The following is a 26,127-nucleotide window of genomic DNA, read 5'->3' on the forward strand; positions in this document are numbered from 1 at the left end:
AGACAGGTCAAATGTGCCACTGCTGCATTGCAGACATATTTAAACACTACAAAATGATCTCAGTGGTTTACTAGTGTGGACCTTGGTGATTTGCCACGGTTGCCACAGTATCATTGGAAAATGCCCCAAGTATTTCTTTTGCTGTACCTATTTGCACAAGGTTAACAAAATTAGAGAAGGTAAAGGCTTTATATTCTCAAAAACTCAAACTGTACATAGCAATCACATTAAGCTGTCACTAAACATTATTTCAGTGAATAAATATTCTACAACAGTATTTATCAATGCATTTATAATTAAAGCAGTTAAAAACAGCAACTTTCTTATAAAAGGAAAGGTACCTGCAGGTCAGTTGTGCTGGAATTTTCTATTTAAAGTGCTTGCTAAGTGCAGAATTTGGCTTTCTGCCCATATGTTTTAAGCTCAGTGTTGTGGCATAGCCTGGGTAATTGCACTTGGGGTGACAAGCACAACAGAACTCAGAGGCATGTCAGTAATAGATTTCAAACCTTGTCTTAACTGACTGGAGAACCAAAACTTGCCTCGAGAACGTGCCAGCTCCATGATGTGCTACACTAGGCTGTTTCCCTAGCTGTGCTGCAGAACTGCAAGCCCTTTCACATTTCCACACTTCACACCAAATCCCACATGCTGGTTTCTCTTTGCTGAGAGGCTTTATTTTGAACCTACCCTTCAAACCACAGGAGAGAAGACCTGGGGTGGCTTTAATGGAAGTGCACAAGAGGCTGGAGCAATTAATACAGTGTAAGAAAGAAATCCCAGAGGCGGGACGTAAAAAAGCAGGGTGGCTTTGAACTCAGTGCACGTCCCTCTGACATTTCAAACGATGAGGCAAGGCAAAGGATTACTCTGCCTCCTCCAATGAGTAGTTTACCCAGAACCTCCACAATACACTCTGAGATTTATTTGTGAAACCTGCATAGCATTCATCTCACAGGCCTACATAGCCATCAAGTCAGGGCCTGGGTTTCTCTTCAGCACCAGGAATGTCCCCCTCCTCCCCCAGGTTAAGTTACACAACCCCAGCTTTATTTTTTGCTCTTAGAGAATTGCCGCAGCTGCCTCACGGACAAAGTCTGTGCAGAGGAGTGTGACTTGTCAGTACATCAGGTTCTGTACTGGGTGCTTCAAGAAACTGCTCAGGCTTTTATTTTTAAAAATCAGGAATAAGCAGAAGTCTTCATTGAAAAAAAATAGTCTCTTTGCTTTCATGGTTAAGCAGCCTGAAACCTATTCACTTAATTTCTTCAGTTATTCCAAAATTAAATACTGTACTTGTAAACATACAAGTCCAATTTGTTTTGGAAGAAAGCTCTCCCATGAGTTATCTATAAAAAGCAAAACACTTTCTACCTACAGATTTAGTCAGTTATGCTATTATAAGATACATGTATTTTACATAAAAGTGTTAATTTATCCAGAATAATGAATATGAACCAGATAGAAGGCTTAGTCTCTATTCACTAAATTATTCTCACTCTTGTCAAAGAACACTTTGACAAGAAAAAGAACATTTTGTAAAATGCCCAGTGTGTCTACAGTACTCCTTCAATGCCAGCCCAGTGTCCTTCACGTGAGCACCTCTTACAGTCACTACAGATGATGAACAAAGCATTGCAGTGGCACTCTCATCCTGTTTGTGTAGCATCCATAGACTATTCTGGACAAGTGCTGTGCTTCATCCACACAAAGGGCCTAACAGATAACAGATTCTGGACTGTGCATCCCTTTCACCCAGTCAAACACCAGATTGTAGTGATTTGTGTTCAGAGCAATATTTAAAAGTTTTATCTCAAAAAGCTCAGCTAAACATGTACCAAAGAAGGCTTGTTACCTTCTGCTACCTAGCAGAAGATGATAATTGGTTGGCCATAAAAGCATCTAATAATAGACAAACTTTTCTTTGAAAAGTATATTTCTCATAATGCTCTTATTTCAAGTTGACATCATATAGTAACTAATGCGCAAATTAAAAATCCAATTCAATGCACCAACCTAGTATTTAAAGTGGGTTTTAGGCTCAGCCCAAATTTCACTGTCCTTAGATTTTCTGCATTACTATAGTTGTACAAATTATGCATCAAACAAAAGTAGCTAACAAAGATGAAGCATTTTCTGAGAACAAGGAAACTTCTTGCCAGTATCATCATTATGTTTCTCTTCCATAAAACACCTCCTTCATAAAACATTTTTTTTTTTACTAGAAAGAGATCCAGCATAGAATTTAGATGACAACCACACTAAAAAACCCACTAGTTACATTGAGTTTCTTCCAGTTTGTTCCCCCTGTACTTAGCATCGGTAAGCCCACACCTTAAGTGCTGTGTCCAGTTCTCCTCAATTCAGGAAGGACACTGTGAAGAGGTGGAGCAGGTTCAAAGGTCAGTGAGGCTGGTGAAGGGTCTAGAGGTAAAGCCGTGTGAGGAGCAGCTGAGGGAGCTGGGGATGTTCAGCCTGGAGAAAAGGAGGCCCAGGGTGACCTTATCACTCTCTGCAACTGCCTGAAAAGAAGGTAGTCAGCTGTGGGTCATGCTCTTCTCCCAGACAACCAGTAACAGGACAAGAGGACACAGTCTTACCTGCAGCAGGGGAGGTTTAGGTTGGACATTGGGAAGAATTTCTTCACACAAATGGCAACAAGACATTGAAAAGGACTGCCCAGGGAGGCGATGGAGTCAATGTTAATGAAGCTGTTTAAGGAAAGACTGGATGTGGTGCTCAGTGCTAGGGTCTGGTTGACACAGTAGTGTCTGGTCACAGATTGGACTTGATCTCAGAGGTCTCTTCTAACCTAATTGATTCTGCAAAATGTTCTTTGTAGAGCACAGAAGTCACTGCTCAATACTTCGCATGAAAAGGAAAGGAAAAATCCTCCAAAACTTAATTATAACCCCAGCTATGAACTAATGCAACCAGAACTAAAAGCTACACAATCCAAAATAAATTGGAGCATAAAAGAGTTAAAGATACAACTGAACTGACCTCCAGCCAAATGTCTCCTAGATTTGCTGTAGTATAACTCAGACACTCTTCCTTACATCATTTTTGTTATAAAAGCAAATACCAGCCAACTTGGAAGTACAGATTAGATGTAAGCAGGTCAAAAAATCTTGACTGCTCATGCTTGCAAAAAAGCATGGATGTGGTGTTTGTGGATATGGTTTAGTGGTGAACATGGTGGTGGGTGCTGGTATGGTGGCTGGACTTGATCTTGGAGGTCTTTTCCCACCTGAACAATTCTATGTTTCTAAGGAGGTAAAAATCATCGACATGCTCAGAAAAGTTGGCAGCTGCAGGGGAGAAGATGAAATGGAACAGGGCTGAGACACTAGGAGCACCAATCAAGTCACATGTGGTGACCTCATATGAGCCTTGCAGTCGTGACTCAAGTACAGTTATTCTAGTTTAAGAAGAGTTGAAGGAAGAGAGAGGTGCCTGAGGTGGGCTTGGATTCCAAGACACATGAAGAGGCCTGGTGGCATGATGATGACATGTCTTTTGTGGCTAAGCATACCAGAGCTTTCCTCCATGCTTCTGCCATTGCACACACAGAGCTGATCCCACAGGATGTGGCAGACGAGATGCCAGGTGTGGTGCACGTGCTAAAGACATGCCCATGTGACATTTCATTGCATCCTCATGAGGCACAGGAATGGGCAATGCTGTGCTTTGGGATGGTTACTCTTGATCCTTATCTCAACCTGACAAGGTCCATCTTTCAGGAATACATCCACAACTGCCAACAGGAAGCTCCCTGGCTGAGGAAGGTACCACATACCTATAGCAGCCATCCCACCACAGCTTCTCATGGCTTTTGTTGACTGCCAGATTACTTAGCTGGTTTTTGCAGGCAAAATATGGTCCCTGGTTGAAGAGCCCAAGCAAAAGTCTATGACTTACATTAGGGATGTGAAAAAAAAGTGAACAACTTCTTAGTAGGTGTGGGATAAGTCTGCAAGTTGGGCAAAAATTAACAGTCATTTATCCAAGTTGAACATCAAGCAGGCTGCCTTGATCTGTGAAATTGGAGTGTCACCTCTAACAGCAATAGAACCCAGGTTTATTTTATAAAACAGAGAAGAAACTGGTCAAGACTAGCGGACTTCTTACTCCACCCCTCCTTTGTGGCAGTCAGTATAAGTCTGATCTCTTTCCAAATGGAGCAAAGTTACAGATGATATAGGTACAAGACCATTTACTTAGTTACTACTGTATTTTACAACAAATCTCCAGATCTGCATTTTAGCGCCAAAGGAGTCTGCCCATAAACTTCTGAAGGTCAAAATCATCTTCAGCATCAAAAAATAGTCAATAATACAGCCAGTTTCAGAATTCAAAAGCCCAAATGTTCATAGCCTCAATCAAGTCTACCCTACCTACCTAGTTTTCCCCAGTAGTGCCACTATTGCTGTACTTCAGGCCAGAGCCAGCAAGCTTCATCCACACAAATCAAAGACTGCAACCAGCATGAAAAAAAAAATATTAGTTAAATTTCACAAAAAGTATATTAGCCAAATTTTGAAGGACATAAGCTTTCAGATTTCTAGCAGAGACTGAGAAATGGAAATCATTCTATATGTTGGTCTCAAAATTTTCATTTTATATGTTCCAGTGGAGATAATACAGCAATACAAATTGCCTTTATTTAGAAGTGCTTAAAAAAAAAAAAAAAATAAAAAAAATAAACAGGTCCTGTGCAGGGTATTGTTTAAACATGGCTGTGGTTGACTCAAGAAACAGCCACTTGACACTCTGAGAACTAACTATACAAGAGAAGAAACATTATTGTCATCCACTGAATTGAACAGTAAGTTTTCAATAAGGAGTTGTCTCTCAGCATCTTTCTTATTTGGCATTTTGAATAACATGGACACAGCAATAAAAAATTAGGTTAGACAGATCCCGCTGAAGTGGCAATATCATTAAGAACAGACTAGGCTTTTTCTTTCTACCTTAAACAAAAACTGCCATACACTTTCATCTGAAGCATCTGGGTAGGGGCATTTTGTTACCACACGAATGACAAATTAGAAGGGATTTAGATAATAGCTACAAGATACTTAGAAAGTACAGAAGAAATGTCAGCCTCTCAAGTTATACTGCTTTAATGCACTGCTGAAAGGTAGTCAGCTACCAAGTGTGGGTCCAGTTACTCTTTTGCAGAGAAGTAGCTGGGAGCACAGAGATGAAATTCATTTTCTTCAATACATTATAAGAAGCCCATTCTTTTAATAAAGGTGAGTGCTTTTACAGATAGTTATTCTAGCCAAGATAAGCAAACACTTGCACACCAGTGTGGTTTACATCCATGAATAAGAGGCTTATACGAGCAGACTTCATGTGAGAACAAATGTGTATTCAGAGAATATATTGTAAGTCAAAGCTACTCCATTGCATGGCTTTTGTTTTGACAAGGCCAATGAGGGCACTGCAAAAAAAGAATATTATTTCAGCTTTTACCTAGGTCTGACAGCAAAAGGTTTCTAGCTGCAGAGATGTCTGAAGATTAATTTAAAACCAAAGAATTTTTCCACAATGGACAAGTGTCTATCACTCAAAAATTGACCCAAGTGACATAACTGATTAAACACTGGTCCTTGCATTGTTTCAATACCAAGGCAGAGGGTTTTGCATCTTAACCTCTTCAAATATTTTGCTCCAATTAACATTAAAACATAAGCTTTAAATACTTAACTAGGATATGTAACTCGGGGAAGAGTCATGAAGCTACTGCAAACATGCCCTTACTGCTATCAATTTGGATTTCTCAAGCAAAGCCTATTTACTTGAATATCTAAATTACCTGTACAGTTTTAAGACAGCAAAGCAGTCCAAAAGGAACATGTGTTACGCTTATAGTACTGAAACCTTAAGTAGTAAGGTACAGCCTGCCTGCCAGGCAGCCTTCTCTTTCTAAACCACAAATACTATGATGCCTCAAACCGTCACCCATTTAACATTCAGCCTCTTTCGGTTCTTGCTGCTCTCCAAGTAGAAGCTTCAATTTAAAATGAACACCCAGGAAGTCATGAGGTCATATTTCTTCAAGTCAAGCAAGATTCCAAAATACCGTAAACACACCATAATTTAGTAGCTGTCATTTTTCTTCTCTTTGTAAGCCACTTTGGCAAATGCATTTTAAATACTTCAGCAACTGTGGTGATAGGCAATCAATCAATGAATTTAGTTACTTTCGGCTATTAGTGCTTCAAGGGTGGGTGCACAATGCCATAGTTATTACTATCAAATTGGCCTGGTAAGATGAGATCTTCTCAGCAAGTCACTACTACAAAAGATTAGCAAGATTAACTGCAATTCCCCTAACTCATAATGCTGGATAAAACCACTAAGCAGCATCCTGGAAATAGTTGACTAGTTTTGCGTACATGCATGTGTGTATGTATACATCTGATCACGTGCAGTCCAAATAATAAGAGCAGCTGTATTTACGAGTCACATCACCTCTAGTCCATCCACACTGCAGACAATGTATAACTGTGACATTTCAGACTTGAACTCAGCTACATTTAAGTTCAGCATAAAACCTCCCATCATTTAGCCCATACTATTCATTGCCCTGAACACCTGATGAGCATGCCATAAACCACACAACAAAGCTGCACATCAAAGATCAGAGCTAAGGTTCTGCAAGCGGTTTTTTTTTTCTGGCATTCCCTACCCTCCAAATGCAAAACAAGCACACAAGCATTGTGTAGTAGACCTAAAGTGATACTAAAGAGAAGGCACTCTGTATGAATACATTACCATGTAAAATAGCAAGGCATCATACGAGTGATTTCAGAAACAACAAGGTCAAAACATAATTGAGATTTTGAAAAGTTACGGATGTGAAAACCCTCAGACACTGGCATAACATCGCTCCAATACTGGATCTAAAAAATTTATACAAAAAATAGTTTTAAAAACCTCCACTCTTTTAACACTATGTAGTCAAAACCTTTGATTAATTCCTATAATATGAACCACATAAGTATATATATAAGTATACACGCTTTTAGTTACTATCTCTTGAACAGACAAGAAGTTTCAAGAGTCACAGTTCATTGCATTGCTACCTGAGAAAAAAGCCTAAAACTCAAGCTGTATTTTACCTTATCCAAGAAGCCACTGTACAAAAATTTGCCAAATGAACAGTGCTCAATTTACCAAAATGGAAAGTTTTCTGTTTTGTTCTAATGGGATAGAAGAGTTGGGCTGTGCTACAGCTCTTGCCATACAACAAGACCCAACCGCACATAATCTCCTGTGTTAAGGCAGTATCAAAACTGGGAACCATTATCTGTACTTCTCAGCACACACCACAGTTCTACCAGGATCAGCAGAGCCCTAGAGAAAAGACTGGGTGCTAGCTACCACTCTAACTTAGCCCATCTCCTCCTGAGGATACACTAATGTCCAGAGCAGGCTACAGGATGGGTGAGTAGTCCATGCAGCCCAAAGGCACCTTCATCCAAAAAACAGTATGCAACAGCAGAGGAACAATCGGGTATTCCCCAGGCCTGAGAGTCTGGGATCATATCTGTGCTTTTGATCCATGAGCCAGCACTGGAAGAGGTCTTTTGCTTTCCTGCCTTCTGACAGCTTAGCTTAGAGGCTCCTTGGCTTTTGAGACTGAGCAGGAGCTCCACAGACCTGGAGCAAGTAGGGCTCTACTCACATGCAATTCCATGTCCCTTTGCTGCACCAAATCACTGCTTATTAGCATCAATGAAAGGCAACAAAAAATAGATCAAATACACAGAGAAACTCTGTAGGACCTTGCGATCCAGAGGCCCATGGAAGGCAGTTTTTGTCTTGAGAGTATCTCAGATTTTGATCCTGACATTTAGGATATTTTTGTGGAATTAAATCTTGTACCAGTGGTATAATTCTAAGTTCTTAGAAAACTTCTATTTACTTAATTTTAAGCTTTATGAAAAGTAGACTACAGTACCAAACTTTTAAACATGTTGTTCATTCTTGCCATCAGTTACTGGTAACTGATCAGTACACTATTTCCTGCTCTGAAACCTTAACACATTTTGCAAGTTACTTTGAAACCAAATCACCAGGAAGAAGCCGAGATACAATACAGAACTCCATACAGCATAATGCTAATGAATTGCAAACAGCATGGATAACAATGCCTTGACAAGCATTTAGCCCCCAAATTACTTGACAAAACTAATCAGAATGCTTGGTGGTTTTCTCCCCTTCCAACTGATGTGTCAAGGCATGTTCCTTCAAGTAAGAAAAGTACCTTATGAAATAAACTGCCTTAAGAACTACAAAATAGTAACTCTAATAATGTAGTTAATTTTTCTTGTTTCCTTTCAGGCTAGGTATATTAAGTTTAATTTACCCAGCCTGAATCACCTCTGAAGGAGTTTTTAATATTGACTTTTGGTCTTCATTAAACATGCTTCTTGACACAGCGTACTTGGTCAAATCATGCTTCTGAGCAGTGCTAATGAAGTTTCTATCTGTATAATTTCTCACTTGCACCTTCCCTGAAATCCTGGCTCTCAGCACACAAGAACACCATGCAATTAAAAAATCAGAAGATTCACCTTTTTCAAAAACAATTAAAAGTTCTGTTGCTAAGGTACAATTGCACCAAACATTCAGGATCTCAAGAAAGCCATCAGGAAACACTTTCTAATAGTCCTGCAAGTATCCAGTGGTTGATCAAAGCATTGGGCAGAGGTTCATCAACCCTCAGGCTCTGAAGGCTCAAGCATTAAGGAAACACACTGGATTTCAAGATAGAGAACAGTCAGCTGAGATGGTAAAGATTGCACTGTGCACAACCCTCAGCCATTAAGATCTATCCCAACTAGCACCTATCAACCCCAGATTACAGCGTAGTAATCTTTGTTGTGGTGGTACCCATTTATGTATCAGCTTCAAAATTAAAGGTGAAGAAGTTCTGCCATGTAGCAAAGGACCCTCTCAGATGAACAAAAGATGCCTGTGGCATAAAGGTGGCATTGATGAACTGCTCACACTTAGTTCTGCAGATTATGGCACATTCTGGTTCTCTGCTGCTCAGGCACTGCCTGCAAAACCAGAAAAACACATTTCCATCACTTCCAGAGCAATTCAGAACTACCACATAGCCCTGCGGAATCTGATCTAAAGGCCCATCTTATCACACCATGCCCTTCACAGCTGAGCTAAGAAAGAAGCAATTGTCACTGTGACCTGTATACGAAGCATTTCATTGTGAGAAAAATCTTCCCTTAGTCACTCAAAAAACAGAATCAGATGTAAGCAACATCTTAGACATACAAGATCTAGCCACATTTCATCTTTACACTCTGTGAGTGAGTCTGGTTCAAAGACCAAGTTCACCTAGTGTAGTCCAATACCTGCGGCCCAACAAAACTGATTCTATTAGAACTTCAGTCAGACTGGCAATTTCTTACTGCCAGCAGCTGAGGGACAGATATTTGCTCTTAATACAACCTCTCTGAAGGACTTATGTTACCACTGCACCTGAACTACTTTTCCTTTGCCAGCCAAGAAGAGAGGTAACCAGTGTATGGAATGGCTCAACTCCTTCCTTGAGGATGGTAGTCAGGAACTTAAAGGTCTGCTCAAAACATTATAAAGTTGTTAAGCACGACGGGGAATGCCGTCATTAGGTAAGACAAAGGTTGATGTAACCTGCACTTCAGATGCCCACCTTCAGCTGATCACATGAATGGGGTGGGGGGACTGCTGCACGGTCCCTTGCTGATACAAGCTGCTCTTCATACAGCTGTTGCTCCTGGAGGCTGCTCCCCTAAACCCCTAAACTGAAGCACTGCAGCAGATCTGAGCATGCTATATTAGCTGATAAAATATGCTTAGACACTGTGCTTGAATTTTTAAGAAGTCCCTGATTTTATTATAGCCAGCATCTTGACAACCTACCATTTAAACAAACGTTCCAGGGTACTTGTTCTCTGCTTCAATTTATCAGATGTTAAAGCTACAGGACTTGCAACTGAAACCAGAATCTGTTGAACCAGCTTCAGACAGTAAGTCAAGGAGGTACAGAGAGAGCACTTCCCTCATTTCAGTTTATTCCACTATTTCAACAACCCAGAGAGAAAGGTTGTATTTCCCCAAGAACAAACAAGGTGCCAAAAGTTGATGTGACGACCTCTAAAAATTCCCAAAACACTGCGTACTTTCTCTTAAATTCCTGCCCTTAAACTATACTTTAAGTGGAACACAATTCCCAAACTCTCACTGCCACAAAGTTGAAAAAAGTTACATACTGTAATTGCATCTTTCTAATCCTACCTTCCTAACCTTACTAAATTGAAAATACAAAACAAGATGAAGTTAACTATTTCATCAAGTTAAGAAATGTGGGAAATGAAGCATATGCAAGATGTGTTCAGAGCAGTATATATAATTAATATATTGCAGAAGTCACCCACTAAAGTTAGGGTATTATTCTTATCTCCGAGTGATTCCATAAGCAGAGTCTAACACATGTGAAGATCTAAGACAAAGAGAGCCAAGAATATCACTTCTCACAGGACTCCTTTTTTCAGTGTCTCAGAAGTCAAGATGCATAACCAAAGATCAGACACCACAAAAATCCATCATGCAGGGCTCTTCATGGAGGAAAGATGAGACAGAAACAACATATGAGAGATTTCAGCCACAGCACTCGAAGGGAATCCCAGTGCTGGGGAGGGGTGGAAACATCATGAGACCTCATCTTCCCACTCTCAAAAAAACTATTAAATGATTGGCCAAAAGAATTTAGAAGAAACGCATGACAGTTCAAGGACACTAAATACCCCAAAACCAAATCATAGTGGTTAGGTAAGGCAACTGGGAGCCTTGCCTAAATCTACACTTGTTAACACATCCCCAAATTATTCCTCAGGCAGGTTCAGTTTCTTTCCAAGAAAAACTGCAAATATGCAGTACAGAGAGCTCCCCAACTAAACAAAACTATTTCAATCAGTCATGATTTCTTTGACAAAAAAATATATGGATGAGTAATGTAAGTGCAGGAAGAGGTCACCAGACCATTCGGATGTAAAGATGACACTGTTAGCACCCAAAGACTCGAGCAACTTCCTGAATAAGTAATAATGGAGGTGCGTCTAAGAATACACCTATCACACCTACATGAGTAAGCCAGCCAACTCATTACAAAAGGCTAGTCCTATGCCAAAGCCTTCCTTTCCTTCCAAACAATGAGGCCAAACTGAACATGACTCAAATCCATTACTCCCCAAGCTACAGGTTATTTTGGTTTTGTGGAACAAAGCTCTTAAACCTTGACCTGTAGAGGCCAAGAGGCACCGAAGGTGCACGTTAGCCAAGCAAAGACATCACCCAAATTTTTTTTTTCAGTTTGAGAGAAGCCAAAGGGCATGAAATGGGAGATGCAGGAGCCACAACTAAAACAGTTAACTGCTGGGAGAAGCAAGCTCATGGGGACAATATTTTGCCAGAGATCAAGCAGATATCAAGTGCAGAGGAGTGTGCCTAATGCAACACATCTTCTGAAGGAACGAAGGTTTTCTAATTGCTTATTTTAAGAAAAAAGTGCAACTCCTCCTCCTTCTCCAGTTGTTTTGATAATTTAAGTACACTCCCTTTAGTTCTTTTCTGAGATGGCTGTGCCAGATTTCTTATTTGCTGTACTCACAAGAGTGGAAATAGCAACCACAAAAGTTTTTTTGTATTAACAGTAAGGCTGAGAAAGGAATTGAATTTACCTTCACTCATTATGTGCTGCTGCAGCCCTTTGAAGGCTGCCTTCTTAAAGTGTGGAGAGGATGAACACAGGAGTAGAAAAGTAATTGTGCCAAACAACCCTGAAGCCCATGGAGTCCTGAGGAAAACACTGCATTTACTCCAAATTAGCCACCAGTGAGTGAAGCTATAAAGGGATGGCTTGGAAGCTCCTTACTTTGAAATAAGTATCAGAGAATCATGAAATGTTTGGGTTAGAAGGGATCTTGAAGGTGATCTAGTTCCAACCCCCCTGTCATGGGCAGGGACATCCTCCACTAGAGTAGGTTGCTCCAAGCTCCATCCAGCCTGGCCTTGAACACTGCAAGGGATGGGCCACTTACAGCTTCTCTGGGCAACCTGTACCAGTGCCTCAACACCCTCACAATGAACAATTTCGTCCTAATATCTAAGCTAAACCTACTTTCTTCGGTTTGAACCCATTCCCCCTTGTTCTGACCCTGAATGCTCTTGTAAATAGTCTTGCCCCATCTTTCCTCTAAGTTCCCCTCAGGTACTGAAAGGATATAGAAATACGGGACTAGATGATCTCCAGAGGTCCCTTCCAACCGTAACAATTCTGTGAAATACACACTGAGCAGAGCCCAGGGGGCAACTTGGGGCAGAAGGGGAGAACTCTCGCCCTGCGCCGAGGTTCCCACAGGAGGCTCTCTGGGGCTAGCGGAGCAGATGTAGAGCAGCGGCGGCTGTGGCGCGGCTCCCCCTCTGCCCAGGCCGTGCCCGTGCCCCCTCCCGCAGGCCCGGCCCCGGCCCAGCCCCACACCGCGGCCCGCGGCGCGGGGGAAAGGCCCGTACCTTGAAGTACCCGCCCTCGTAGAGCGTATTGGGGGGCCCGAAGATCGCCACCTCCCAGTTATAGAGGTCGGACTCGTCGACCAGGGTGATGCGGAAGCCCTCGACCGGCTCCTCCTGCAGCGACTTCAGCTCCAGCATCAGCGCCTTCTGCGAGCTGCTCATCTGCTGCTGGGCCATGGCGCGGCGCGGCCCCCGCCGCGGCCGCCTCGTCGCTCCCGGTGCCGCTCCCGGTGGTCCCGGTGCCGGTGGTGCCGGTGCCGCCCCCGCCCCTCCCCGCGCTGACGGCCCCGCCGCCGCCACTTCCTTTTGTGACGGCGCCGCTCGCGCTGACCTCAGCGCGCCGCGCCGGCCCCGCCCCCGCCGCTTCGTTAGCCACGCCCCCCGCGCCCCGGGCCACGCCCCCGCCGCACGAGCTGCCGTGCCCCGGCGCGCGGCCAGGCCACGCCCGGCCTCGTCCCCGGGCCACGCCCCGCCGCACGCCCTGCCGCGCGCCACGCCCCCCGCCGCGTGCCTTTAAAGGGGCCGCCGCTCTCGCTGGCGGCGCGGCCGGCCGGGGGAGGGGTCACGTGGGGAGGCAGGAGTGAAAGTGAGACGCAGGGCTGTGGTGTAGTGTGAGGGGTCACCAAATCACCGCAGCAAGCCGTTCGGAAAAAATCTCTGACAGTATCGAGTTCAGCCTGTGACCCAACACCACCACTGAGAGCCACGTCCAAGTCTTCCCTTAAACACCTCCGGAGACAGTGACTCCGTCGCCCCCCGGATACCCCATTCCAGTGCATAATGACGCTTTCTGTGAAGAAATTCTTCCTAATGTCCAAACTTAAGCCTTCCCTGCCACAGCTGGAGACATTGAGCCGTTAGCAAGTGTCCAAAAGAGGGCCTCAAGGATGTTAAGGGGCCTTGAGGGGAAGCCGTGTGAGGGGCTCTGACGGCACTGGGTCTGTTCAGCCTGGAGAAGACAAGACTGAGGGGAGACCTCGCTGCAGGTACAGCTTCCTCATGAGGGGGAGAGGACCGGCACTGATCTCTGTGCCCAGTGACAGCAGCTGAGGGGATGGCGTCAAGCTGTGTCAGGGGAGATTTAGTTTGGGTAGCGGGAAAAAGTTTTTCACCAGAGGGTTGTTGGAACTGGAACAGGCTCCCCAAGGAAAGGGATGGAACACCAAGCCTGACACAATTCAAGAAGCATTTGGGCAATGTTGTCAGGCACAGGGTGTGACTCTTGGGGTGTCCTGTGCAGGGCCGGGAATTGGGCTTGATGATCCTGGTGGTTCCCTGCCAACTCAGCTTATTCTGTGATTCTACATCTCCTCACCCTGGTTGCCTGGGAGAAGAGACTGACTCTCAGCTACACCATCCTGTCAGGGAGTTGCAGACAGTGATAAATACCCCCTGGGTCTCCTCCAGGCTAAACACCCTCAGCTGCTCTTCACTGGAGGTGGATTCCAGACCCTTCACCAGTTCTTGCCCTTCTCTGGACTTGCTCCAGCACCTCAATCTCCTTCCTGAATTGGGGGGCCCAGGACTAGACACAGCACTTGAGGTGCCTCACCAGTGCCAAGTACAGGGCAAGGATCGTTTCCCTAATCCTGCTGCTTTTATTATTATTGGATACCATTCGCCTTCTTCTCCACCTAGGCAAACTGCTGTTGTCTCGTGTTCAGCAGTCAAGCAGTCCCCAGGTCCTTTCGCACTGGGCAGCATTCCATCCATTCTATCCCCAGCCTGGAGTTGCAGGAGTTGTTGTGACCTGGGGACAGGACCTGGCACTTGGCCTTATTGAACTTCACACAATTGGTCCATCCATCCAGGCGTCCAGGTAGTCACAGGTCATGAGTGGCTACAACAGGGCATGGTTGGCCCACTGACAGGCACCCGTGATCACAAAACAGATGGTTTTGTACAGAGCGTGGTTTCTGAGGAGTGAACTCACATGACTCAGGGGCCCATAAAAATCCACAGCATCTCCCAAGCTGCAGTAGGACATGAATAGGCAGCTGCCATCCCTCACCCCAACATGTTGTTCTCACGTTTTCCACAGATGTGCCATGTAGTCACTTGAGAACATGCCACTTCCAGGCTTCCTGCCATTCCCTGGCTTGGCTAAGGGTGAAAAATGCTTGCAGAAGTGTAGAGATATATCAACCAGTAAACATGAGTCAGCAGCTGTCCCTTAGTGAGTATTTAATGAATAAGATAAATAATATTATTTTAAAAATAAAGAAAGAAAAATAACAGTAGTTGTCCAAGAGGAGGATGACCCATTTCTGCTTGGCATCCTTCTGCGCATGGCAGAGCTCAGGCCACCTCACAGAGGCACCTGCTCCTTGGACAAACAGGTTGGATGATGTGTCCCATCATCCCTACATCGTTACATGGCTTTAACTTTCTTTGCCCCATCACCTCCCATGCTTTCCCATCCCTATGATGACCCTATAGGTGTGGTCATCCAGTGGGTGACCGCTAGATCAATCTCCTGCTTTATCCAAAGGCATGGATTTTCCCAAAGGCAAAGGACTGACCGCCAGGGCCCCATGTGTTGGTGGGAGATCACACAGCTGGGGCAGCCTGCACTGCAGGGGGACCTTGAAGTCTCCCCCTGACACTTGGCAGCCTTGGCTCTGGCTCCTTCTCCAGACCTTGGCCCAGGGAGAAGAGTGGGAAGCAGATGGTTTTCCCTGAGCTCCAGCTGATCCTGGGAAAAATATGCCATTTCCCAGTGAAAAGTAAGGCATCCTACCCCTTGTCCTGAGACTGCTCTGCTTGCACTTTTCCTGCCTCTTGAGCTTTCCCCAGAGTCGCCCCAATTACTGTCTCCAAAGGTGCCCCAGCACTGTCAGTGGTACCCTGTCCAGGGCTAGTGATTGCCTCCAAGCTATGAAATACTCCAGCTCTTGCAAAATCCCATCTCACCCTGGACAATGTCCCTGTGGGGACTGGCATAAATTTTCTCATGAAGCTGGGATGAGTTCTTGCTCAGCGCTGCAGGGGTGATATGGAGGAACATCCCTCGTCCCTCTGCAGCTTGACTGACTACTGAAATAAAGTGTATGTTCCCCTACAGGGACCACTGGCACAGGTCAGTGGCTGCAGTTCACTCTTCACCATCTTGGAGTGTGTTCATATTTACTGAAAGCTTCTTAATTCAGCTCTCACTTCCTCAGCAGGGGGCTAGAGGGCTGGATCATGAAACACTGCTTGTCAGAGAAACTCCTTGGAGGCTGGGCAGTTCCATGCTGTGTGTGTTTTCTGGTGGAAGTTCAATCCCATGTTCTTTTTATTTATGTCAGTAGAATAGAACAGAAAATAATTGATTATTTCTGTTGGAAAGGACCACAGAAATAATCCGGTTCAACTGCCTGAACAATTCAGGGCTGACCAAAAGTTCAAGAGTGTTGTTCAGGGCATTATCCAAATGTCCCTTAAACACTTTTAGGCTGGGGGCATTAGCCACCTCACTAGGAAACCTATTCCAATGTCTGTCCACCCACTCTGCAAAGAAATGCTTCCTGATACCAAATCTAAACCTCTTCTGGCAGATCTTTGAACCATTCCCACCTGTTCTGTCACTGGATACCGTGAACTCCACTTTTCCTCCTCAGAAGTCTGTAGAGAGCATTACCTTGAGCCCCCTTTCTCCAAACTAGACAAGCCCAAAGTTCTCAGCTGCTCCTCAAAAGACATACATCCAGCCTTTCCACCACCTTTGTTGCACTCCTCAGGACATGTTAATGGATCTTTGTATGCTTCTTAAATTGTCTTTAGTTGATGGACATAACACATGCTGTGACTTCTGTGCTGACGCCAGCCAGCAAAGTACTGCTTTGTTAATAGGGCATCCCAGCTTCCTGGTAAAACATGGATTTTCTCATGCTTTGAGAAAAATGTACAGGAGCCAAGCTCTTTTGGTACTGCATTGCCCTCAAAACATCTTTTCTTGCAGCTAGCCTCCAGCACAGGCTTTGTCTGAACCCGCCTAATGCTGGAAGAGATAGAAGAAGCAAAGTTTGGAGTTATTCATGATTTAGCTCCGCCTGCTGCCTGTCTTGAATGCAGATGCAAGATGTAATCATGCAAGGCAGAAAGTAAAGCAGGCCCTGGTGTATTCAAGAGAGCATACTGCAAATTTTCCACTGGATCTGCTTTTAGAAAGGATATTGGTCTTTTACCCCTCTGATTTTTTTTTCCTTTCCTGCAAAAACATTCAGCACTCAAAGAAAATAAAAACTGTTGAAGCAACAGAGCATTTTGAAGCCTGTGCAGCCTGGCTCCAAGGCTCCTGCTGGCATTTCTGCCTGTGCTTCCAGGGAGGCTCAGCTGCTCTGCCTGGTGTCCCCTTCCCTGAACCCAAGCTGCCCTGAGGCTAGCATAACTTTTTTGATTTATCATATAGCATCTCTCCCCTCCAATCACCTCTGGTATATCATAATGAAAGGATGAAGCCTTCTCTCCTCCTTCAGCTGGTCTCCCATGGATGGTCACTGCTCACCTGCAAGCAGAGCTTTACATGGGGTGTGCTCTGTCACAAACAGTATTGTTCCTTCTTCTATTTTCTTTTATTTTCACCTGAATGAATCAGTTTGTTCTTTGGGCTCAGAGAACAAGAAATAGAGTCTGATGTGGGAACATGGGGCTCCAGGAAGGGGAAGTCTCACTGGGAGAGGAGGAGGCTACACATACCATTAATCCAGTCCCCAGCATCAGAACTTGTCACTGTAAACTGGATGTCAAGGTGCCACCAGTGCAATAGGTTAAATCTGACTTGAAAACTTCCAAGTCTTTTCTGCTTTGTTCTTATCAACTGTTTTTAATATCTCTCTTCCTCATTTATTTCTTTCTTCCTGTGAGCTGTGTTCATAAAGGATGACAAGCAGAGAGTTAACTCCTCTGCTTAGCAACAGCAGAAGCTTTGAAAATGCAAACCTGTCTTGGTGTCACATTAGAGGGTTACTGCTCCATGAGCTGTCAGAGAGAGGACAAGAGGTGGGAAGATGTGGGAGTGCCTGTGTGACTCCATTCTTAGGACAGAATCCTCTCATGTGATACTTTCCACTGCTTTATCTAATATCTTTCCTGGGTGGCTCAAAGGGTGAGATACCTGCTCCTTCCCCAGGGGAACTGGATTCACCTGGGTTAAAAGACAATATCATCAACACCATTTCCTCTCCTCCTGCCTCCTCTCTAATTCTGTGCTTTGGTGAAATATCAACAGAGTCCTGGGGACTCTGGGCTGACTTTAACACCTTCTTACCCCCAACAAGTCAGATGGCGAAGTGATGAATAAGATCAGGCAGGGGGTAGGAGTTCTGCTTAGATTACAGCTCTGTTTAGCTCCACCTGGAGCCTTTTGTAGCTCAAAAAGCAAGCAGCTATTCCTTGGGCTGTACTGAAACAGAACAGGACACCTGGAGGTCCACCTCATCATTGTCGTGCCCCAAAGTTGATTCTAAGCAGCCTAAGATATATTTGTCCAACCAGTTCTTTAGTATTTGTCCTTCAGACTGCCCAAAGTGAAAATTCATGTGCTCCTTGGTCAATGTGGTTCAGCACCGGACTCAGCTCCACTTCCAGTTAGAGAGTTCATAGGTCTCCCCACCGTCCAATTTTTACCCTGTTTTTTTCTTGCCAAGACCACTACAGGGGAGTGGAAGACAGAGAGAGGGGTCAGGATTATTTCCTCTGTCTCCTTCCATTGCCCTGGCTGGGTGCAAATCTCCAGCAGCAGCACACATTGCCCATGCAACAAGGGGAAACAGCACCTGGGGTTTGCAGGCCAGTTTTGCTGTCCTGGAGGGGTAGTAACAGAGGTATCTGAGTTTGCCTCTTTTATTTACACTAGATATCTCAGTCCCAGACCAGACAACAGACAAGCACCATCATGATGGATCCCAGCCCTGACACAAATGCCCTGATGCCAAAGAAAGATCTCCCCATAAAACTCCCTGAGCATTTAGTGAGGAAAATCAAAGTGTGATTATCTGGTCTGTTGCTCAAGTGAACAATGTAGTATTACTGCCTGGGCTGAGTCTCACTTCAGGAAAAAAAAAAAAATTAGAACAGTTGTACAAGTGTCCTCACCTTCACATCGATACCTATATAGGTTCCTCTATCTGGGGAGCAGAGCATTAGAGTACTCAAGGGAAGTAATTGTCAATCTTTGGGAATAAAAGTCTGTCTGCAATTCTCCTCCTGGTTGTCTTTCACTTAAAAATGAGGCAAGCTGATCCTCAAGCAGAACTCATCACAGGGATGAAAAGTTGCTTTTGAGCATCAGTCAGCGGCATGTGGGTTAACAGGAGCCTCCTGCATCAAAGTAGCCACCAGTAGAGTAATTCAGAGCAAAGGAGATGAAAAATGAAGAGAAAAACAGATATTTAGTGGAGCTTTTTCTTTTTCCCTACTTTGATTTGGCCTTTTATTCTGCTTGTTTTAATTTGAATAAAATTTGCTTTACCTTTTTTTTTTTTTTTTTTTGGCCTTTCAACTCCAGTTTGCTCTTTTAAAATGGATGAAGTCCATCACAAGGGCTTGGTAAAAGAGCGCCATCACAATGCCTGCTGCTCCCATTCAGCTGATGAATAAATTATAAGTGCATTACAATGCTATTTCAGCTGTGATTCCAGGGCCTGAGGAGTGTGGTGACTGTGACCTTAGTGGTTTGAATTTCCAAGAGTTTATGTACCTGACTGTTCAGGTCACCTTACACCTTCCATTCTGGGCTCGGTGTGCGGAATATCTGAGCCTTTTCAAGCTGCCAGCTATAGGCACAGTCCTCCAGCTGCCCACAGGGATGGTGGTATGCGCTGTGGTCCTCAGAGATTCATAATCTCAGAGAATCATACAAAATGCTGAGTTGGAAGGGACCCATCAGGATTCTACTGAAGCCTGAAGTGACTGTTACCGCCTCCAAAGCAGCAACCTGTGGAAAATAATTCTTTATTGATGGAGCTGTGACTGGGATATCCATATTGTTCAGTCCCAGGAATAGTTTCTGTGTTGGGAGCTAGAGTTTTAGGTTCTTCTTGCCACACAAGATATCCCTGTCTCCAGCATTCTGATGTGGCTGAGATGGTGTGGATTCCAGCATCACAGGGATAAGGTGTGCTCTGCATGAGGCAGCATGGGGTGTGCTCTGCGAGAAGACAGCAGGCACTAAGCCAACCTCCCCAGTGTTTCACCTTCACCTCGCCCGCAGTGTCAGCTCTCTGGGACTCAATCCCTTGTGAGTGGGTGCCCATCAAGGAGGGACTAACAGCTATCCTCATTCCTGGGGATGAGCCATCTGTGTTAGGCAGGCATTGGCAGCAGAGTGAAGGAGGTGGAGTGCACAGAGCAGCTGCCTGGTGGATTCACCAGACCCTGCTTTTACCCTCAGAGCAAGCAGCTCCTTGTATTTCTGCAGAAGCCATGGTGAGGACGGACAGTATTTTGCAGAAGGTGAGTGAGAGGGAGGAGGAAGCTCCCTGGGCTCACATCATTCCTGGCTTGGGGATACCAACACCATGTTCTGTGCTGAATGGCATGATATCAGCTGCTATGAGCTTACAGTGCTGTCACTCTTTGCCATACCTTGGGTGGTCTCCATTGGCTGGTCTCCAGCAGCAATGCACGCCTTCTGCCAGTAACTAAAATGCAGGCCCAGCAAGGCGTAGATAAAAGATACACATGTCAGGTTCTGCCCAAGGCATTGAAAAGTGACCACAAGAAGAGTTTCCATTAGGAAACAGGGAGGGCCAAGTGAGTTTAATTGGATCTTGCTTTGCTGAGGCTGAATTTGGCCTTTTCATGACCCTTCCCACAATAAATATGAACAGGTCCAGAGGAAGAAAACCAAACTGCAGCATAAACACCAAGCCCAAGGCATGGCCAGCTGGCTTGAGTGGCTGAATAGCAGAGAGAATCTCTTGGGTGAAAATGTCCAGAGAGGGTTAGGGGCAGAGGATCCTCCCTTAGCATCTCCACCTCCAACTTCCTAACAAAGAGATGTTGCTCTGAAAAACTGCTTGTAGGGCTTGTGGGTACATGCAATGTCTCACTTGGCTGTGTGCACTGGTAGGCTGTGAACTCTGGAAATTGTTCTGTGGCAGGTGTAAAGCAGAATTGGGCAGGGGAACAACCTTGCACAGATCCTGAAAACTGCTCTGTACACTAATAGGTAGAAAGGAAGAGGCTGAACTTTCTTGCAGGAGCCTGAATCACCAGGAAGGTAATTAATGCAAATTTCCCAGATGGGTGAATAAATCTGGAGAAGCCTTCCTGCCTGGCCTGAGCATGCTGAGAAGTGCTGTTGTCTCCACCCTGAGGCTTGTTGTCCCATGGAAATTTGGAAAGAACTTCTATGAGGTCCTAAAAAAAAATAGAAAACCAATGAGCTCACAAGGCTGAAACACTCCAGCATTGTCCATGTTGGAGAGCAGTGCTCACACACCCTCTTGGAGAAGGGAGGGATAGAAGCCTGCAGGGACTGTTCAGGGGTTTGATTGTCTTTCTCTTGGCTCCACCAGCTGCTCTGCATTCCTGTCCCTTCCAGCCACCCCTTGCTGGTTACCCCGTTTCCATCAGCACCCTGCTGCAGACCTTGCGGCAACCACAGTTATATTCCTGCCTTGTTTTTGTGACTGCGGCTGAAGGGCTCAGACCTGCAAAAGGGTCCCTGGGGCACATGGACAGGGTAGAGCATGGCTGTGCCCTGCAGTCCCTCAATGCTTTGTTGTGCCAACATCTCAATCCCCATCTACAGCTGCCTGCAGGGCCAGGTAAATCTTCTCCAGACTTGTTTACCTGCTGTGAGATTTCCATTAATTAACCTCATGCTTCTCCATCCTGCAGGAAATCCATTGGCTGCACCAATCTGAAGCTCTCAATCTGCAGTAGGTTTGGCACATCCCATTTCCTTGTCCTATCTAGCACATCTCAGATCTTCTGCGTGGCCTGTAGGATGGGTTCTTCGCCTCCTCTAGTCTTCAGCTGTCAATTCAAGGGCAGGAAGGGTACAAAAAGAGCCAACAGCCATGCTTATGTCTGGATGCACGTCAGGCCCAGTCTGCTCTGCAGAATTCCCATTTTAAGGATGGAGAAAGCTGTGATGCTGTACCAAACAATAAGTTGTGGTTTTTATCTCAGATGGATTTGTTTTTCCTATGTGTGGACATTTCAAGGATCTAGAAAGGGTAGAAGGAAGAGAGTTTAAGAGCTAAGCCTTGCCATCTGGACCTTCATTTGCACAGTACTTTAAACCAATATGCTTTTCTTCTTATATTTGACACATTCACTGTTGCTGCAGGGGAGGCTTTCAACTGGATGAGCTGGCTGTAGTCTGGTCCTGCATCTCCTTATCTCAAAGATAATCAAAGGCCCTTTCTTTGCTTTTGCCCTGGGGAAGTTAAAAAAGCTGTGAACATATTTGCCAGTGGTCAAGAAGAACCAAAAAAGGCAAGTTTTAGCTATTTCTCTCTTCACCATGCCCCTCCAGTATGACAGTGTGGTAAAGCAGAAAAGCCCCGTGGGGTGGAGGCCTGAAAACCTCTCCTTCCTCAGGAAAAATGTACAGAGCAGGATGCAAGATGGGAACCAGAGGAATCAGTAAGGACTTTCTATGCAAGATGAGAACCAGAGGAATCAGTAAGGACTTTCTGAGAAGCGATTTTTTTCTCTCTGCAAATAAGCAACCAACATTCCACAAAGGCCACGAAACTTAGATAAAAGCCTTTCTCCACCTCAAGCATGTTTTCCTCTCAGCATCCATTTTTAATATATTTATCTCTTTTTTTTTTTCTTTAAGTGCAGCTCTGGTAAGCATTGCCAGAACACTCAGATCCTTCCCTAAGCATCAGAACACATGCTCAGCTTCAGAAATATAGAGCTTTTCCCTAGAGTGAGACAGACATATTTTCATTTACTTGAACGCTTATGAGCAAAAGAAATTAGAAGGAAGGGTTTGCAAACAGTGTGCCTAGCTTGTCCTGTAATAGTATAAAGCTGCTTCTTCCAGAGCAATTTTCAATGCCATTGGAGATTTTTCTGTGGGGTTTCACACATGTGAAAGTATTATCCCATTGACTCTACTCTCCTAACCTTCCAAATCTTTTGTTTACAGTCACCCACATGCTGCCTTTCACATATAAGTGAAATATATATACGTATATGCTTCTTTCACATCTACTTGCTGTCTAGAAACCTGCAAAAGCTGTCAAAACTTCTGATAACAGAGCACAATCAAATTACCCTGGTGTTACTCCTCATATTCTGATGATCAATAAATAATAAAAGCCATTTGAGTAATATTTTATCTGGCTTTTGGAAAATAGGAGCTCATGAAACTCCTGGCTGTTCCTATCCATGAAGGTATTTCCAAAGCCTTGGTAAATAAAGCAGGAGAAAACAAAAGGACTCTCACTTATTGAATCATGGAATCAGAATGGCTTGGGTTGGGAGGGACTTTTAAAGGGCATCTGGTTCTACCCCCAGCAGTGAGCAGGGACATCTTCAACTACTCTGAGCAGGTTGCTCAGAGCCTTGGTCTTGATGTTTCCAGGGATGGGGCATCCACCACCTCTCTGACTGTAGTGGTTTAGCCCCAGCCAGCAGCCAAGCCCCAGCAGCCACTCTCCCTTGTGAAATTGGGCAGAGAATCAGAACAGTAAAAGTGAGAAAACTTGTGTCTTGAGATAAAGACAGTTTAATAGGAAAAGCAAAAGCCATGTACGCAAGCAGAGCAAAACAAGGAATTAATTCAGTGCTTTCCATCGGCAGGCATGTGTTCAGCCATCTTCAAGAGAGCAGGGCTCCATCACTCATAATGGTTACTTGGGAAGACAAATAACCATCACTCCAAATGTCTCCCTACCTCCTTCTTCATATACTGAGCATATACTACATATACTGAGCATGATTTCATATGGTCTGGAATACCCTTTGGTCAGTTGGGGTCACCTGTCTTGGCTGTGTCTACTCCCAGCCCCCTCTACACCCACAGTCTTCTCGCCAGTGTGATGGTGTGAGAAGCAGAAAGACTTTGGCTCTTTGTTACTGCTCAGCAATAACAAAAACATGTCTATGTTATCAACACTGTGTTCAGCACAAACTCAAAACACAGCCCTGTAACTGTGAAGAAAACCAACTGTGAAGAAAATTAACTCTACCCCAGCCACTGTACAGGTCTGTGCTTTTTTTATACCACACACCCCAGCTCTGGATGCAGTGCTCAGGTGGGTCTCAGCAGAGTAGAGCAGAGGGGCAGAATCCCCTCCCTGCCCTGCTGCCCACGGGGCTCTGGATGCAGCCATCACGTTTGGCTCTCTGGGCTGTGAGTGCCATGGCTGGGGCATGTCCAGCCTCTCGCCCACAGCACCTCCAAGTCCTTCTGGGCAGGGCTGCTCTGGGGCTGTTCATGCCCAGCCTGTGGTGATACTGGGGTTGATCTGACCCATGTGCACATGTTGAACCTCATGAGGTTCTCATGGGCCCACTCCTCAAGCTTGTCCAGGTCCCTCTGGATGGTATCCTGTCCTTCAGGTGTTTTGTGGTCATTAGTTTGGCAATGGGCCATTTGAGTCATATTTTATTGACATTGCAGGTGTTTTCTGAGCAAGACACGAGACTTTGAGGTTCTCTGTCAGCATTGAAACCAGCTGCACCAGAGATACAGAGAGAGGGATGACACTGCTTTGCAGAGCCCTTGGTGTACAGAGTGCAGTGTGCAGCCACCCAAAGGAAAATACTAATATGGGGGTAATAGAAGGCTTGGAGGCTGTTCTGGGGAAAGTGAACTTGCTTCTTTTATAGACACAGCTGTAAAAACAGCCCAGAAGGTTGAAAAGTGCTCCTATCTTTAGACATTGAATTCTGCTCCTGCCAGTCCATTCCTCGTACAGCTCTCAGGGCATCTTGACCGTGAATACCATGAAGATATTGCACAAACTTTCAGAGCCTGATTTTGCAGCTGCATCTGGGTCAGCTTGGATGAGCTGTGCCTGTTTGAGGTATGTATTGCTTTGAATATTTTCCCTTTTTATCTCATTTTCCTGTTTCACAGGAATGAAAAAGGAAATTTGAAAATTCTCACTGCCAGGTCATGGTTTCCCTCTGCCTTCACTTTATCTCATCACCTTCAGGGTTGGTTTCTTGGCTTGAGAGTCAACAGCTGCTGCTCTATCAAGGCACTGCACTAAGTGATTCCCTAGACACTGCCTTATCTCCAAGGACTTGCTTGCACAGGTCCTGATAGGCACTATCTTCTGTCCCCACCTGCTGGGGCCCACGTGTCCTGTCCCCCCTGAACTTCTGGGAGGTGCTTTGCACAGGACAGCAGTGAGATCTGGGGCAGATTCACACAGGTAGATAGCAAACTTGTCAAGGCCAACACCAAATTTCAGTGCTGACTGCTTCTCTATTCTGGAATCTAGAAATAGCCCACAAGGACCTATCTATCCCAGCACATGTCTTCATGTAAGTCCACCCTTGGAAGGGTGTAACAACAAGTGATACTTCCCCAAAGTATTTCTTCAACCTCCAACATTTTTTTGTGACTCAGACTCCTTGAGCCAGAAGTGTACTTATACATAATAGCCTTCAGTAAATTTTTCTACCATTAATATGTTTAGTTATTTTTGAAGACAGATAAATTTTAGGGATTTGCAACATCCTGTGCCAAACAGCTGCCCAGTCTAATGATCTGCTTGGGTGCAGAATCACTTCCTTGGGGCTTGTTTTGATCCTGCCACTTGATAAGCTTTTTTGATGCCCTCATCCTTGCAGTGGAGAAAAAGACAAATGGTCCTTTTCTATTCAATCACACTCTGCCCCTTGTAACTTTGCAGGCTGTGCTATAACCTTTCCTGTGGTGTGTTTTTTGTGCAGAAGATTCCCAGCCTGCACAGCTGTTCCTCCTGTGGACACTGGGACCTTTTGCTATGATGATCTGAAAACTGTTTCCCTTTTGTCTCCATTCCTTTCATAAAAAGCTCCATGAGTCTTGGGTACAACTCCACAGATCGTTTAAAAACAAACCAAAGGGAAATGCCCCAAAGTGAGATGCCCACCATCTGCCAGGTGACTTCAAATTGTCCCATGCCCATAATTTCTTCCCTGGATTTTCCTGCTGTCCTCACACAGACTGCAAGATCTGCTTCCTGTAGGATCTGTCTCTGTGTTTCCTACCACACCAGGTAGAGGGGAGGCAAAGGAAACCCCACATGACAGCAGAATCATTCATCTCCAGCATAAAACTTGGGTACAATAACCAGCCTGTTTCAGGACAGAGGCTCATCCCCCAGGGGCAAGGAAGTCTTTTGCCCATGTCTTGGCAATGCACAGCAGGGCAGGATGAGGTATCATTCAGCTGGGAGGCATGCCTGTCATCCCTGGGTTTTGGGACTTCTGGATTCACCTGAATATTAGATGGCACAAAGCCCTCAGCTCTCTGTGCAGGAGGCATCTGGCCTCACCCGTGTTCCCCTGACTCGGGACATGTCTCTCCCCAGTTTCTGAGCCAGGACAGGTAACTCCTGCTCTTTGAGGTCAAACAAGGCTAATGGTCAG

At 44.9% G+C, this 26,127-nt stretch overlaps 1 protein-coding gene across 1 annotated transcript in view; it reads right to left on the minus strand.

Annotated features, from left to right (window-relative positions):
- UBE2R2 (ubiquitin conjugating enzyme E2 R2) overlaps positions 1–12,868 on the minus strand; it is a 51,757-nt gene extending 38,889 nt beyond the window's left edge. The window contains exon 1 of the mRNA XM_056514202.1: positions 12,589–12,868. Within this exon, the coding sequence (XP_056370177.1) occupies positions 12,589–12,765 (177 nt within the window). The 5' untranslated portion in view covers positions 12,766–12,868. The remainder of the gene's footprint in view (positions 1–12,588) is intronic.
- Positions 12,869–26,127: the final 13,259 nt, after the last annotated feature.

Source organism: Oenanthe melanoleuca, chromosome Z, assembly GCF_029582105.1.
Source record: "Oenanthe melanoleuca isolate GR-GAL-2019-014 chromosome Z, OMel1.0, whole genome shotgun sequence".
Lineage (NCBI taxonomy): Eukaryota > Metazoa > Chordata > Aves > Passeriformes > Muscicapidae > Oenanthe > Oenanthe melanoleuca.